Below are 17,653 nucleotides of genomic sequence, written 5' to 3'. Positions count from 1 at the left end.
GAAAATGCCACTTCTCCAACACTACGATCGTACGATCGTACGTTGGAAGAGTGACAAAGTTGATAAGTCGGATGTTGGTTAATTTGACGCAATGTTCAAAGCATCGTGAAACGCGATCGATCGCAACACGCGTAAAAACATGGCTGAAGGAAAGCAGGGGAGGTAAACACGCATGTCCGCGTCCCATCCCCACTCTTTTTACGGTGTTATGTTTCTCGGTAATAAAACGCACTCCCGCGAACAAGTCTTGCACGGCACATCCGGTTCAACCGAGCCTAATCATTCGTTAACCTACTAACTGCATCGAAATAATTAACTCGTCCTTAATAAAGCGACTACCCCTTCAACTTGTCCATCCCAGACGTCCATCTTGCAAGTAACTCGACTTCTCGAAACCAAATCGTTTTTACTAGAAAACGATTTGTTCTACTCGTCGAACGCACCCTAAAAGAAACGGGCTGTTAACCGTCTTAATCGGATCTGCGAGCATCATCGAGATTTCCGCGTGCACGCGCAGATGCGCAGGCCGATTCTCGCGTGGTCATCTACTCCGCGCCAAAGATAGAGTCTGACATCATACACAGAAGCATCGCTCCGGGTCGAACGAGCGATAAACATACTTGCACACGCGGTGCCTCCGCACGCGGAAGGTTTACGTAGCCTGTTAGAACCGTCTCGATTGACATCTACCGATGCATTCCGCAGGGAGCGCGCGAAATCCACGGGTTAACGAAACCTGGGCCCGCGTAGGCGCCATCGCGAACGATCCACGTGTCGGACGGGACGCGTGGCAACGTGGAGATAATTAATTTTTCTGTTTTTTATTTGGAGGAGATCGCAATCGCCTGATTGAATATTCACTGGGGAATAACGATGATCGCATTCGCACGCGGAAGTCGTATTACGATTAGCCGAGGGGAATGTTACGAAGGTTGGGATTTCAAGTTAGAAGAGGGGATCTGAAAATGTTCACTTTGCTTTCGGAGATGATACCTTTAGTCTAGTATTATGTAAGTGAATATTGTAACTGCGCGCAGGATTAATAATTGACTTCGAGAAATATTGAAAAAATTGAGATATTGAAAATAATAATTAACAGAGAGTAAGTACAAATTAATAGAAAATATTTAGTTTTGCTTTCGATTTTAGGAAAATAATTGTATGGAAAACATAAAATTGATATATTAGATATGATAATTGGTAGAGAAAATAGTACCTATATATCTCAGTGTATGTAAATAAAAATGAATAAGAAAACTTTAGGAGTTCCGCTTTCGATTTTAGAAAGAAACGAATACCCTCGCATTGAGAATACTGTACGCACCCAAGAAAAAACAGAACAAGAATTATCTATCAAAGAAAATCTAAACCTCTAACCTTCCACTAAGAATCGATTGCCCGCGAACGCTACCAAAAATACGTCGAGCGTCAACGTAATTGCAACGTAACTTGTACTCAATCTAAACTTATGAATTTCACTGCTGCTAATCTTCGTACTGTTATCAAATCCGAACAGAATCAGTCTGTGCAAACGAAGAAAGATAGTATCTCCGGCACGATTCCCTCGAGATCTCGCTTAGCGGCTGCCTTTTTATTACTTGTCGCATGCTTAAGTCTCGTAGTAGCTCGTAACACTTGCCGCTCCGGCGATAACGCGCGGTGTACACAGCCGCGCTTGCGTGTAAACACGCGCCTTTGTGCTATCAGCCTGACGTCATCGAGCCTGCAGATAATAAAAGAACGGATTCCGTCGATGGATCCGCCGACGTTACATCGTGGCGTCCACGATTTTTTTTTCTATGGTCGAGCGCCGTTCGTAAATTGCACACGCGCCCCGTTAACGTCGAGCCACGTCGACGAACGCCGGAACAACGACGGTCCTAAACGCGCGCGCGCGCCTGGCCAATCGCTAGACCTCATCCCACGCGACTTCCTCATTCGCGCGACACCGCCGAACCAATTTCCTCTATCAGCCGTCAACAACCCCGCTGATATCGCGGAGCTTCGTTTAAACGAATTCGAGACGAGCTTCGCGAATTCATTCGGATCGCTGAATCGTTCGTCAGGCTCGAATAGATTTCCGGTTTCGAAGCGCGTTGTTTATCGAGGGTTGGTTGGGTTTATTGTATTCAACTTTTTGTTTCGTTATATATGCGAGAAATATATTTGGTATTTTTTTGTGATGTTAGCTTGCTAAAATTAATTACTTTCAAATTTTCTAATTTAGGGAGAAAGAGAGAGAGAGGGAGGGAGAGTGAGTTTACAAATATCATATTTGGAACTAAAGGTATTGCTTTTTTGAGAAATACTTGATTGGTTTTACCTCAATCCTGAATAAGAAAATAAAAAAAAGTAGATATGACAAAAATCTTGTTTTCTTTAACATTATATGTAAAATAATACTCCTAGTTTTTATATATTGTACTTTAAAGATCTAGTACATGGAATTATGCCAAGCCTCTCAGCTTCTGTGCTATTATTACAATGCAGTTCTATCGAGCTTTCAGAAATCACAATAGGAAATGAGTCTACGATTACTACTTCGTTACATATTATTTTTGCGTTCAATTTGTGGTGTAGATTACGCGACCACAACAATATCTTTCATATATCTAAATGTTAACTTATACACAACCGCAAGCAGTCATAACCTATCCGTCAATATATCCTGCTTCTGATGTTCCAGAAAAATATCTAACAAAATTAGCAAACTTAACAAAATATAAAAATAAATCACGTTCTACCTGTTTTTAATAACCAGCTAAATATCTCGTCTCGATTAGAAAGAACGCCGCCATTTAACAGGTTAAAAGACGGAAGAGAGCAGGTTCCGGAAACGCTCTCGTCTCTACGCGCAACCTGACCAGACGACGAATCATTCCACGTATGACATTATACGTGTCATTTTTCTCTCCGTCTCCCTTTTTTTTTTTATTTCTCCTCATGGGAGAACGTTCCGGAAGGAGCAGGTTCCGGAAATGCTCTCGTCTCTACGCGCAACCTGACCAAACGACGAATCATTCCACGTATGACATTATACGTGTCATTTTTCTCTCTGTCTCCCTTTTTTTTTTATTTCTCCTCATGGGAGAACGTTTATAGCCGAGTCATCGATAATCGAGCGACAAGCGGAATGCCGCGAGCGGTCGCGTGGTCGATAGAAAGTGGTTCTCGGGGCGTCACGCGCAACTTGACTCACCGATTCTGTGGTGTCGCGCGGCGCGGCGCGGCACGGCTCTCGCTTGCCCAACGGCCGATCGCGGTATTTATATTTATGCCGTTGACCAGCCGGTCCGTACACTATTTCCGCGGTAATTACGTATTCGAGCCGCGTCCGAGTTTCATTGCGCGCGACAACCCAGTCTGTCGCTCTCTCGCGAACAGGGGATATTTCGATCGCGACGCGCTACTTTGCCGCTCTATTTTTCTCTGCACATAAATCTCGCCTATGTAAACACGTACTACGTATATTTATATGGAAGAAGATTCAAATTTGATTTCCTATACTTGAAACAACGGTGTTCATAATTGATCGGTAATTCGTAAATGTGAGATAGGTTTGTCGATCGACTTAATATTTTGGTCGATTATAATTGGAGATCGATGATTTATTTTCCGTTTGGGTAATCTACTTTTCTACAACTCGGTGCTTCTTTTGAGCGCATGATTTTTAGAAAAATTACAGTAATTCTCCTCTAACACGATTTTAATATATAATTACTTAATTAACTTGGATAACCTTTGTATAACAGCAATTATGTATGCAAATTTATGTTGTGGTACGATAATTTCGTTTTTGCGTAATCTTCTTTTTTAATAACACGATCGCGTTATCTGATTCGTGTTAGAATTATCGTGTCGATATTTAATTATCCAATTGTTAATTAGCTCTTCGTCAATTTAATAACAGGGAAAGTTCCGTTCTAAAGAAAGATACAAAGTATTAGATAGCTTAAGTTTAATTTAAAGATATAAATTTTCATATGTTTAAGTAAGTATCATCGAAGTTTGATTAGCACTCTTTGAATGTGCAACGTAAATATCGATTAGTATCAATAGTTATGTGTGCAGTTTACTTCTTTAAATCTATACAATTATACAGAAAGTGATTGCTTTGTTTAATACAAGTACAATACTAGAACGACTAATCAACTCATTTTTACTGATAACAACTATAATTGTTAATAATTCTTTTACCTTAACAATTATAACAAAATATATAACTAAACATATTTTTGTCTAATTGAAACACTAACATAATACATAATGATTATTTCTAATCCATAAAAGATATAATTTTGAAAAATCAGATTTAAATTTCTCTTTTCGCGCTGAATGGATGACGTTGAAATTGGATCGATAATCTCGAAACTCGCGTGGCGTTCGAATCGATGCGCGCGCAGCTTGCCGCCCTCGATCGCCTCGTAGATCGATCCTCTAGGTTTACGTTTAAATTTTTTTTCGTCGAATCGAACGATACGAGGGCACGAGCGATACTCGAGTCGCGCGGCTCATTGTCGATAAAACCCGATAATCGTTGGTCGTATTGCAACACGCAAGGTAATCTGAATTGTCATATGAAAAGTGAAAAGAGACACCGCTGCACTGCTATGAATCACGGGCAGAATTTCGCGCGACGTCATGCTCGCAATTAACCTGAGCCTGACGTAGCTTGTGAAAAATTGCGCAAGGGCGTCCCGCGGACGTATAACGGCGACCTTTTTAGTAAACGATCACGCGTTCATACCGTCGATGAGTATATACACCCCTATCCGTCGTCAGAATCACCGTACGACTTCCTTTGAAGCGGCACAAACTAACCAGATATTTTCAAACATCCACTCGTTATCAGAAATTGAAACTCGAATTAATACGAAAAATTTAAACGCTTATTAATTATTAAATAGACAAGACGTTATCATAAAATGTGCATTCTAAAATATCCTTTGAATCTCGTACAAAGGACTATTAGAAAATCTGATAATATGTAATAATAATGAAAGAGAAACAAATAAATAAAATTCTAAAGGAAGCATTCCACAGTAAATAAAATCGTAAAGAAGCATTTGAAAATAAGTAAGTAGTCGTGTAAAGAAAACTTAAATGCGGGTCGCCTTGAAATTTCTTTCGATTCCAATTCGCAAACAGAACCTAAAGATTACGGTGTTATCAGGAAGACAAACAAAATCGCGGTGCAACTGAAAAGAAACGAAAGCGCCAGCTATGAGAAAGAGAGAAAGGTGATCGACTCACCGATCGAAGCGAGTCTGAACCTCTTGATCCTGGGTAGCGTGGCAGTAGTGCAGGCACGCGTCAAGGCTGGCATGGTGCTTTCCCTTTTCAACAAGGTGTCCGGACGGGCGGTGCTGGACGACGCTTCCAGTTCTGGGACGGCGGCTCGTTTGACGGCTCTTTCCTCGGTGCCAGTCACCTCTACGGCTAATGAACGCATCCTCCGTTAACCCGTGATCTTATAGCGTGTATGCATGACGCGTGTGAATGTCTGCGTCTGCGTCGTTAAGCAGAATCGTGTGTGTCATTAGCGGGGTTGCAAAATTTCTCGTGGACTACCACCATGAGAGATGACCGCGCAGATTCGATCCAGGAAACTGTTGTTTCGAGGACCCCTTAGTCATAATTATTCGTGCGTTTCATGGTTTATTGGAATACGATAAGCGTTTGTGTAAATGGATACTATGTTAGTCTTTTTTTGGGGTATATTTTTAAATTTTGCTGCTCATTTTTCTTTTTCAATAATGTTTTCAGATAGTTGCGGCTCTCTCATTGTTTTATTTGTGTTGTGTTTAAAAATGAACTGGTCAATCATTTATGATAAAGCAAAATCGTATTAAGCTTCATAAGACAGAAAATTCTGTTTTCTGTCTTCTGTTTAAGAGGTTTGTCGGTTGTGAAATTGAAATTTCATTTGTGAGTCTATTTTTACATATTGATTATTACTTTGATTTATGAAATTCATGAGCTAATTTCTTCATAAAATTGCATCATTAAAAACTCAAATAAAACATACATACTTTTTCATAATATATGATTTTGGGTTTTAGAAGGAAAATCGATCATTTTTCATAATCTATTTCTTGAAAATATATAAATAAATTGCAATACAGACTAATAAAGAAACAAGCGTTTTTTATTGTTGAGTCAAATGTTGTTATAATACGTTTTTCAGATGCACGGAGTCTTCGTTTAAAGCTGGTGAATGAACGTTAAGTTGGGACAATGAAGAGAAGCCCCATTTAAACTTGTAAATGAATGTTAATCGAAAGACTGAATTTAACGGGGGCAAGAATGGTTTCCCGTTGCCGCACGCTTTTCAGATATGTAGTAATCCCATTCGAACTCGATGAATGAATACGCGACGTTAAGTGACGATAACGAAAGTGAAGACCACTCGAAAAGAGGATTGTACAAGGTCAACTCTCTTTCACGAGAACTTGGAGTGTTCACGTGTACGATTTTCAAATATATCATTCTAGTACATACACCCACATTTATTTTCAATCATTAATTTACAACTAGAATTGATCACTGAAGAAATTAATTCGTGAAATATCATAACCCCAAAATACTTTGTTCCAGAAACTAATACTATTTTTTAAATGTTCTCACTAATTATTACAGTAGTAATTCATAGTTTTTCTTTAATGGTTAAATAGAAATAAATGGCTATATTTGCTTTATTATAATAATCTTAAGTAAAAACAAATTTTTATTACCTGATGATTTCGATCGAAATATCAATGTACATTACACTTTCACAAAGATCCCCTACAATTTAACTATAAAAAAGTATAATAATTCGATGCATCACATATTCTTTATCTCAATCCAAAAAGTACTAAAGCAATGACACTTAAACGAGTTGTCTAAAAACTCTTATAACCCGAAAATCGTTCACCTTAGAAACACGACAAAATTACTTAAGAATCGATTGTTCGAGAAAACTACCCGCGGTATCCACCAGATGGCTACTGTTCGCCCATCGATTCCATCGCGTATATTGCAACCTTATATCTATAATACAACTTCCCACAGTGCTAATTAGGTTTATTCGAGTCGATACTTTGAGATATTCCTGGATCACGTACTCGAGCAAGTGTAATTCGTCGATATCGAGCCTGTGGTTGCGCCATTAACTCGATCCTATTAATAAATTCATCAACAGGTACAAGAAGGAAGCGCACCTTCGTTCATCGACCGAATCTCCTTTCTTTCTAGTCGCGGAACGCGCGCGACGGTGCTCGCGTTGCGAAATGGAACCGCAGGGATGGAATTTGTTGACTCAAGGATTCCCGTGTCGAAGCAAGTGGCTGGACTGGTCGGGTGCAACGGGAACGAAAGCCCCGCGGCGTATTTTCGGCGAGGGAACGACCTCGAGATGATTGTCATTGAAAAGACACGTGGCGCACGAACGATCGAACCAAACAGGGCAATATGTGCTCGAATTGTTTGAACACGAAACGTCGTTCGATCATTTAAATGTTCAAGTACATACTATTTTGTTATGAATCGAACTTCAATTACTTCAAAATTTATTCCATATCAAATGTATTTCAGCCTCCTTGGATTTTTAATTAGTGACGCCTGATTAATAATTGATCTAAGTAAGTTTTAGTTATTAGTTGATATTAGAAAGACTGAGATTTATAATTAACTAACAATGTTTTTTGAAATTTTTACAGGTTAAGCTACAATTACTTGCTGCTTACATCTACTATAGTTTTTAATTAGTACAGTTGTACAATTTGGGTACTAAAATCGCTATTCCGCGTTCTTCCAAGATATAGTCGTAGCCTCTCTCCTATTCAGCCGTTCGATCTAGAAATTATTCCACGCGGAGGGTAACTTACTATCGTTGAAAGTTATCTGCGATTCCTGATTTCCATGCGTGACACAATACTTATTGTTAGTCACCGAGCAGTACCATCGAACGTCGTCTGATTATTCATCGTATCGCGTTCGCGCGTTAGCTACGATATCAACAGTCACTCCGCGATGTACAACATTTGTACACGTTATTCCAGATAACGCGCTCCAGTTTCTAAACATCGACCCTCCGTCTTGTTTTCGTAACTACGAAATCGCTGCGTCAGCGTGCAGCGTCATCCATCGGAAGGTGACAATTCGATTTCAGATTTGTTTCAGGAACCCGCGGCGCGAAACAACGGACGCATTTTTTCACGGTGACGCGAGGAACTCTGAGGCAATCGTCGCGAAAACAGGAACAAGAAACACGCGCGGCTGTCTCGGGCAATTAACTGTACGTTATGACGCGATTAAATCCTGGAATCAAATGTTTGTAAACGTCCCAGGAAACGAACCTAACGAGAACCGACACCTCGTTCGTATCTTGGAAAAAGAGGAAAAACATGACTCTTCGCACGGTCGTAGTTTCAGGTATTGCGAAGTATTCTAAAAATTAACGCTACTTTATTTTCTAAGATGAACGAAATACTTGTTGCTCAGTGAATGTTAATTCACTAAACTATAAATAAGAACAACGAAATGAAAGTACGTTATATTCCACGTTTCGACCCTTTTTGCACGACCAAACTGCGCGACACTCTCAAGAGCCAACCGAATCGTTCATCCTCCGTATAATTACAGAAATATTGCACCATTTGCTGTCAGCATCGGACCATATATAAAATACTACAAAATTCTGCACTGACTTGCGACTGATCGAGTAATAAGTAACGATGAAAAATATGAATTAACCGCAGGAAAGAAGTTTCCCTCGAGAGTGACACCCGGTTCCACGACAAAACGACGCGAGACGCTGACCACGTGGTCCGTGGCACACGCAGGACTTACTCATCGGTCTCTTCGCAGACGGTCCGGCGCGCAACAGCCCCGACGATGCTTTTCCACGATGGTTCACCGGCGACTGGGCCGCGCCGCGGCCCGCCAGGGATATCTTTGCGCTCATCCTCGCGGAGGCTGCCGTTTCCTGCGATCCTGACTCACGTACCGGGAAGTGGAGCTCGGAGGTCGCGTTGGCATGCCACTACGTTTAAATCACGCTGGGCCTTCGTTCCTCGATCTGGCGAACAGATACCCTACGTCCTCCTTCCGTTGCTCTCCTCGAATGCTTCTCGAGGATCTGCGAACGGCTCGAATCAGATCGCGCTTCGAAACGATTTCGTTTGCTTCCGCGTGAATCACACGGGGGGTGGTTGTGTGTATGCGTGTAACATTAGGTCTACTAGACAATTCTATACGATAATATCATTTTAAGTTTCAATTGGCACGTTATCTCTCTTTATTATTGTATTTATATGCATGTGCTTTTTTGAATTAGCTGAAACAAAAACGTCTCGTGTAATTAAGGAGTGGGACACGCGATTGTGTAAACATCTATTCTTGTAAAATTATTTGGGGGAATGAAAGGTTCGAAACTGAAGCAGATGTCAGTTAAGCATTATTTGAGTTCTTCGACTCTAAAAAATTGCGATCACGCTGGCGCAAGGAAATTGTCATAATTAACAATGGAAATTATATTGTATACGAAGTATTGCTGAACGTACAAAAATGTATTATTTTCTTTTACTTCGCAGAGGAATAGGATTTTCCGATAGACCTAATATTCGAACATGTATTTGTAAAGAAATTATTTCGCGCGGGGTGTTCTGTAACGACGTTTTTCTTTGGTAGGGTACATGTATGTATATATATGTTACATATATTATGATTTTAATTTAGTATTATATTTTTTGTATTATTGGATATTATTGAATTTTGTACACTGCACGCAAGTATTTGTTTTTTAGTTTTTTATAAAGTGAATTGTCAAATTTTACAATTGAACTAAATTTAATATTTTATATTGTTCTGATATACGAAATAAGTTTGTTTGAATTAAAGCTCCATTTATGTGGTACATATCGAGGTTATTGGATCACGGAATTTCGTAACAAAGAATGTTTTGAAAATTCTCTAAATTTTACCTAAAAGAATATAATAAACAAAAAGTATTCAAGTATGATTAAGAAAATATGAGTTTTTCAAAGTTAAATAGAGATTACATCAGCAATTATACCACGAATGGATCGAAATTGGCAAATTTCGACGAAAAAAAAAGAAAAAACAAATATCTTGCATCAGAAAAGCACAGTCACAAGATCCACAATCCCGTTAGCGAATTCTACCAAAACGAGTACACGTAACCACGAAAACACCGTCGAAATTACGTCGACAGATTTCCTGAAAGGACTGGTGCCCAACGTCAGACGCGGCGTTTATTTACCCGAACATCATTCGAAATTAGCACCTACCAGGAAGACGAGATCAAACGTTCACCGCGCGCGTCCCAGCGATCTTTCAGCGGGCGTCAATCATCCTTCGAGCCTAGACTAACGTCTCCATATTGAAAAAGGGCTTCGATCCCTGAAATCGTCCTGCAAAACAAGCGAATACTTCGTTACTATCGCGATCGAACAGCTCGAGCGTTGTCCCTCGAAGCGACGATATCTTTTCGTCGATATTTACCGATTCGCGGGAGCCACGAAGCGGTGACGGAGAGGAATCGCGTGCAGGAAGTCGGGAGATCGGAGGCCAGGCGGTTCGAAATCACGACGGGCCTTCCATTAACGTTCCGCCAGCTGGTCCCCGGTCAGGAATCACCATATTCGACGCATCAACCCTGAGCCAGGCTTCCTGTCCACCAGTTTCCTCCTACAATCTCGTTCTGCTATCTGAAAAAGATTGACACGTGGGTTCTCTTTGAACAATTCCGCGAACCTTTCTAACTCGAGCCCACGGCTGGTCCCAATGGCGATATATCCTCGACTACGATTAGCGGTCTAATTCGTTAACCAATATAAAATACCGTTCTCGGTTTCCAAAGGAACGTTTTAATTACCAGTGGTAATATTAATTCAGTGACTGATCGTCGATGTTTATTTTTATGAACGCTCTCCAAAAAGTCAACGCGATTCTTTAATCTTAATGATTCACCGACTGCAAATAATGTACACGCAGAGTTTGCTCTGATTCATAGTCATTTGATAGAACTAACTAGTTCAACACCTAGCTTATCCGAAAGTGGAACGAGTGTTAGCAGCCGTTTTCAATTTCTCGTTCGATCGTAACAATTAGTCAAAAGTTGCGAGCATCGAGATGAAACGAAGCAAGGTCAGCAGCGGCGTCGATCAGGAAGCGACGTAAAAATCGCACCGAGGATGGAAAGGGCGGTCAATCTCGCGGATGGCCGAGCTCGCGGCCATGAGAAAATGCTGCGGGTCACAGGGAACAATGTCCGCGGGTGATCCGCGCGAGAATAACACCGGGGACGGAAAAATACGAGGGACAGCCACGGGAGCGCGTTGACTCGCTTGACTCAGAGACGTCGGCCACCGATGGACCTTGAAGAGGGAACAGGAACTCGGCGGGCTCCGCGCCAAGGCGAGCCGGCGTTACCCGTGCCGTCTTCTTTGTCCCGACTTTCAGCCGCGCGAACAGATCGTCCGCGAGTTTATTTCGACTATCATCGCCGAACTGGACATCGTTCTGGACTCGATTAAGGGACGCTGAGTCATTATTTGACATCGCACCTTCGACATGATCGATGCGCGCTTATTTTACTCGCGGGGTTGTTCAGGTTTAACATTTTTGGTGATGTACACGACGCGAGGGTATGCAGTTATGGTGATACGTTTGAGAAATTTGTAGGAAGAATTGTTGTGTGCGTGACATTTTGAGTAATTGGGTAACTACTTGAACTAGTGGACGAGGCATCCGTTCATTTAAGTTCTATTTTTGTAATTGTAAAATAGGACAAGGTGCAAGTGGAACTGTGTGCTTGTTGTGATTTTTGTATAAAAGGTATTAAATTGAGACCGTTTGGTATTGGAAGTTAGATCCGGGTGTATGTACCAATATGATAAGATCTGTGGGTATATTATTAGATTTGGGAAAAATTATTAACGATTGTATATGTTAGTAAATACTAGCAGATACTAGTAAATTATTTGAATTTATATATTTCATTATAATATATTATACTTTGATTTTAATGTATTGCTATATACATGTATACATACTATTACCCATAAATATTAATCCAACCAATCCTTCTTATTTCATACAAAAATTTAAAATATTAAGAAAGAGAAATTATTCTTCTCTAGAGTAATGTAGCATTTTCTCCAACAAAAAGTACTCATTTCATATTAATTATTATGCCGGCTAAATATCTCTCCTTAATTATATCAATGTACCAATCCATTAGAATCCTGCTTAAAAAAAAGAATGATGTAGGAATCGCAAAAGTCTAAAGAACGATCATAAAACTAATTAAACGCGAGCAGAGAAGGACTCGTTTACCTTCCGGCGTCGAACCTTCATCTAATTCCAAAAGGACAAATCATCCGCCCACGCTCTCCACCGACGGATTCCAAAGAGCAATTCGCCGATGAAATCCCATTGACGGCTATTTTTGCATCCCGCGACGAAAATATACCCGCGGAGCGGAAACAGCTCGCGACGCGGAGGTGGTGCCAAGAGAAAGAGGCGCCTGGAGAACAAAAGGACAGCGCGGGAAAGAGCGCGTAGAAATGCCGCGAGTTCTACGGCCCCCATCTATCCAGCGACGGGGAAGCGGAGGGGGAGGGGAGTAGCCCGCGCACGCGCGGCAGCTACGTGCGCGCGCCGCGTATTTAAATAGAACCGGAGGCCTCAAGGAGAAAACGCAAGGCTGCGGCAAGGACTCCGGTTGTGTTTTATGCCCCGCGTCGGATCACTGGCACTGGCGGAACGGGCTCGAACGCGACCGTCTAAACGCGCGAAAGTAACTCATACATAATTAATCCCGCTGCCCCGACAACCAGTCGAGAGAGATCGCGATCGCGCCGCGGCCACTGCCTCCTTCTATATTTCTGTCGCTCGGTTCGATTTACGGCCCGCCGCGTATAATCGAGGACTGGTCGCGAAAAGAAGACCGCGCGCGCGTTCGACGGAAACGTTTCAGGAGGACCATTTTATGGGTCTGGTTATTGTTAAATTATTGCTCGCTGTTGGAATATATATATATAAGCAGATTTTTAGTTTACTTTCTTTGCAGGGACATGTCGTATTTGTATATTTATATATTGTTTTATGATAGCTCTGGTTTGGTATTTTAAAGAAGTATTCAAATTGGTGAACAGAAATTCATGTTAAACGTAAGAAAGGAGGAACTGTGGATACGATTCGATTGTAAATAGGGAAATATTTTTAATGCGGGTTGCTTTTTAATTTTGCTGACTAATGCTTTTCATTTGTGATTAGAGAATTGTATGGTATTTTAAAATCACAAGTTATTAGTCTCTTTACGTTAGCTAATTTTTGAAAATTGAATAGCTTCATTATGGATCCATCACAATTATACTACAGCTGTATTACAGAGAACGAAGAGATCCATTAGTGAGTCATGAAAGCAAACTTCGTTCATATTTCAATTTATCTATCGTCGCTGTAATTCACACTTTTTTGTCAGCGCTATAAATGGCTAAAATCATTTTTTAATGAGCAGGTGCGATGAATGCCTTATACCATTGTTACGGAGAACTATCAAATCGTTGCCATAATTTATCGAGTAACAAAAGGTACATCATACTCTTTGTTAAACACAATTTGAATAAAATTTAACTAGAATTAAGAGATGTGAAAAATGTAATACAATGTCCACGAATTTTTTTCTAAAGGGTATCACGTGTTGCAATTACACCAAATTCAAACACGAACGTTAATTGTACTTCGAAGCTAACGAAGAAATATATGAAAATAGATCAGCGTATAACCATTTATCGAAAAAAATTGGAGCACCCAGGATTCGTTAGCGTCATTAACGCGTTCGCAACGGTGATTTTAACCGGTCGACATTAGCGCGTCTATTGTGCTCGTGATTAACATCGAGATGCATATTCTCACGGTTGCACAACTGTATCGAACAACGTGGAGCATAACTCCGGCTCAAATCAATACCGAAGACAAAACTGCCGGCCGCGGTGGTATCGAGCGAGAACGGTACCACGTAACTGGACACTGTGAGCACACCTTAAGCCTCGTTCAGATTAGTCGACTTGCTTAAGTACTGGTTACTTGAAATGCAGTGAATTGAAATCATTTCGTTGACGCGAGCTGAGTTTGTCACTTACATTCAGCTGAAACTTGATCCTTGTGAATTTTAAGTGAAACAAATGTTTCTACTTAAATTTATTCGACTCGCTTAAGCGATTGGTTACTTGAATTGAAGTGAATTGAATCATTTTGTTGATTTACATCGAGTTTGTTATTCGTTTTGAGTTGAAACACATTCTGGGGTTTCTTTGTGAAATTTAACTGAAGTAAAATTCTTTACTTGAATTTACTTCATTTGGTTGGATACGAGTAACTTGAATTGAAACGAACTGAAATTATTTTATTGATGTAAGGAGAGTGTGTCATTTGCTTTGAGTTTAAATTTGTTTACGAGATTTAACTGGAGTAAAAATCTTTAACTTTACCAACGAAACTTGTCAATTGTTTTGACTTGAAATACCCATTTAAGTTTATTTGCGAGAAGTAAATCCTCCTTGAATCCACTTGTCTAATCTAGATATAAGCCACTTGAATTGAACTGAATTGAAATTAGAAATTACCAATACGAATTTCGTATTTACTTTGATTTCAAATATGTTTTCAAGTCTTCTGGAGATTTAAACAAAGTAACTCTCTTTACTTATTTTTATTAAATTTATTTGATTTGCTTGGATAATTGCTTTGATCGCTTCAATTAAAACGAATTGATATCAACTCATCGAAGCAAGTCGACTTTAACATTTACATTAACTTAAAATATCTTGTCAGACATACTCAAATACAAGCAATTGGAATCGAAATAGCTTTCTCAATGTAAATCGAGTTTGCCGTTTACATCAACTTGAATCTTGATATTCACGAGACTCAAGCAAAGTAAATCTAACTTGAATACAAGCGACTTGAATTAAATCAGATCGAAACTACTTTACTAACACAAACGCATCGAGGTTATCATTTACATCAATTAGAAATATCCCTCGAAGCCTCTTTAGAAATTTAAAGGTCGTAAAACTCCTTAATCGGCTTCATACAAGTCGGAGACACAATTCCATTAATCTGAACGAGGCTTTAAGGCCACTCTACACCGGAATACAGCCACTACCGCATTACTACTGGTGTACAAGGTGCCGCAGCCGACTCGTCTGGCTACTGCCTCGCCGATACTGTTAATGCTGCGTCATCAACGCGAAAACCTTCGCCACCGGCTTAACGATCTTACCGTCTTAATGAACGGTAACCGGAATTCGATCGTGGTTTCGCTTGTTTTATAACTCGCGGATTAAGACACGATTACTATCGAAACCTGTTTCTGCGGGCAAGCTCGCCTCTATCGGCGCATAAAATTAGTATAATCCAGCGTTTCGACGCGCGGATAATATTTATCGTTTATAATGCTTTAATCGACGCTCGAGCCGCGTATGGCTAATCGATGAGTTACAATTATCGGACACGTTTAATCGATTAAATCGAACCGTTGCGTTTATTAAAGGGGTTCGCATCGATGCCCCTCGCGTTTGTTTAACCAGTTTGTTGGAGCCAGTCGAACGTCACGTGACTACCTCGCTGGATAAAAGAGGTATTATAAAGACGAGGTTAGGGACCTTTGACACGAAGCCGTTTAAGGTCACAAGCGGAACGCCGCGACGACCTTGGCGGTGGTACCTTGTTTCTAGTATCGACGATGCTCGCGATGGTTGCTTGAAACTTTCAACCCGAATGCTCGCAATAATTGAACACCCTTTTAATATTCGATGGATACTTTGAATTTTCTGTTTACTTCATCCGAGTTTCTGCTTCGATTCTAAATAAATTAGAAACCATATTAGTGGCCGATGTTATATTTATCTGGGACTAAAGCTTCATAGAAATTCATTGTAAAGATAAGTCTTGATCACCTTTTTTATTAATTAAGCGTATTATTTTTGAAACGTTGATCGATCTTGTTAAAAATAGAGGAACTGCTTTTTGATATTTCTATTTATTCTTAATTTCATATTATTTTATAATGTGTTCGTTATGCTTTTCATAGCTGGCTCATGATTGTTCATATATCTCTTCATCTGAGTTAAATTATTTCAAATTCTGAATCAATTTTCAATTGCTCATTGTAATGATATTTCCATTGCGACGATTCAATTTGAATTTCTTTTTACAATCCTCACAAATGTATTTTATGACAATAACAAAAATGGCAAAATAAGTAAAATATCCTAGCATAATAAAATATTTGAAATAATTTAAAAAAAAGGAAATATTTAACTTAAATTGAATTAACTTGGCTACTTGGAAAAATTTCTCAATTCGAACAAAACGAACATATATTAACCATACAAGCTTCGTGTTATTTGTCATCGCAGCAACTTGAAGTCAAGTAATTCCAATCCAAACGACTGGTCTGTACTGCCTTTTAAAACTTAATTGAACTGTGACGTGCAAGTCGACAAACACTACGTGCACAGTCCCGTAGCTATAAATAAGAAGGAACTCAATCTTCTACCAACAAGTCGATCATTGCAAGCGCGCACGATAACAATATCGTTTTACCGTCGCCATGATCCCCGTCGCAAATAAACTGATTAAAAACGCAAGGAACGGAACGGAGGATAAGTTACTTGTCCTCAACGAAAAAGCAACCGATGGAAAGACTAATTACTCGTTCGTGCAAATGCAGCGGTAATAAATCGAAACGTTTGCAAGCGATGCGGTTCCACTGGCGGGGGTGGAATTCCGCGGTTAACGATTTAAGTTGAAACAGGTATCTGCGAACCGCGTCCACACGGAAGCCATCGTTCACGCGATGGCGCTACCCAAGGGTCTTCCGGTAACCATTAACGATATGATTTTTTATATTTGTTTAAAAATTAGAAGAGTTTTATTCTAATTTTGTTATAATAATAACTATTTTTTTTTATGAAGAATAATGAAGTGAATCTTTCTATTGTATAATCAGTAATTTTTATTGCCAATGTTATTATGTAAAATACTCTGAAATGCGAACAAGAGCGAGCGTATTTTCTTTGAAGCATTGAGTCAGTCGTCTGTTATCTTTCTTTCAATGAATATCCTAATCAATAAGAGTCATCTTTTAATTTGTATCGAAAAAGTCTCGATTTAATTAATATTCTACAATAGTCTATTAACAGCGATTTACTTTTATTATATTTCCAGCGCATGCAGACAATTGCCATCGTGCTCGGTTAAGCTACGACAAAGTTTTCTAAACGGCTGGCGATCTTTTCAAAAGAAATTCACGCTATGTTGAGAAAAATTCGATATATGTATCGAAAAAAATATTTTTTATTATCTTGAATGATAGTAATAAAACAATTGTTGTTCATATTTGGAAAAACGCGATGTGCATTCTTAAACACGTGATACAGACATCTTTTGTTACAAAAATCGCGAAAACCATATTAAGTAGTTCTCGCAAAAGCTGACAATCGCAATGAAATTTTCACTGTTTCAGATAACGATTCGCCCTGCCACAAGTCTTAAAAGATTCAAAGGGTGTTCTATTTACGAACAATCCACATTTGCTTTCCGTCCCCAGCGCCTCGCATCGCATCTACGATTCATT

The 17,653-nt window shown here is 39.7% G+C and overlaps 1 protein-coding gene across 1 annotated transcript in view; it reads right to left on the bottom strand.

Annotated features, from left to right (window-relative positions):
• The window catches only part of LOC143430294 (dual specificity protein phosphatase 7), a 99,237-nt gene extending 90,255 nt beyond the window's left edge, over nt 1–8,982 (bottom strand). The window contains exons 1-2 of the mRNA XM_076906425.1: nt 8,833–8,982; nt 5,254–5,439 (exon numbers count right to left, since the gene is read on the bottom strand). Of these exons, the coding sequence (XP_076762540.1) occupies nt 5,254–5,439; nt 8,833–8,947 (301 nt within the window). The 5' untranslated portion in view covers nt 8,948–8,982. The remainder of the gene's footprint in view (nt 1–5,253; nt 5,440–8,832) is intronic.
• Nucleotides 8,983–17,653: the final 8,671 nt, after the last annotated feature.

Source organism: Xylocopa sonorina, chromosome 13 (genome assembly GCF_050948175.1).
Source record: "Xylocopa sonorina isolate GNS202 chromosome 13, iyXylSono1_principal, whole genome shotgun sequence".
Taxonomy (NCBI): domain Eukaryota; kingdom Metazoa; phylum Arthropoda; class Insecta; order Hymenoptera; family Apidae; genus Xylocopa; species Xylocopa sonorina.
The sequence above is the reverse complement of the archived record's forward strand: the minus strand, read 5'-3'. Positions and strand labels throughout refer to the sequence as shown.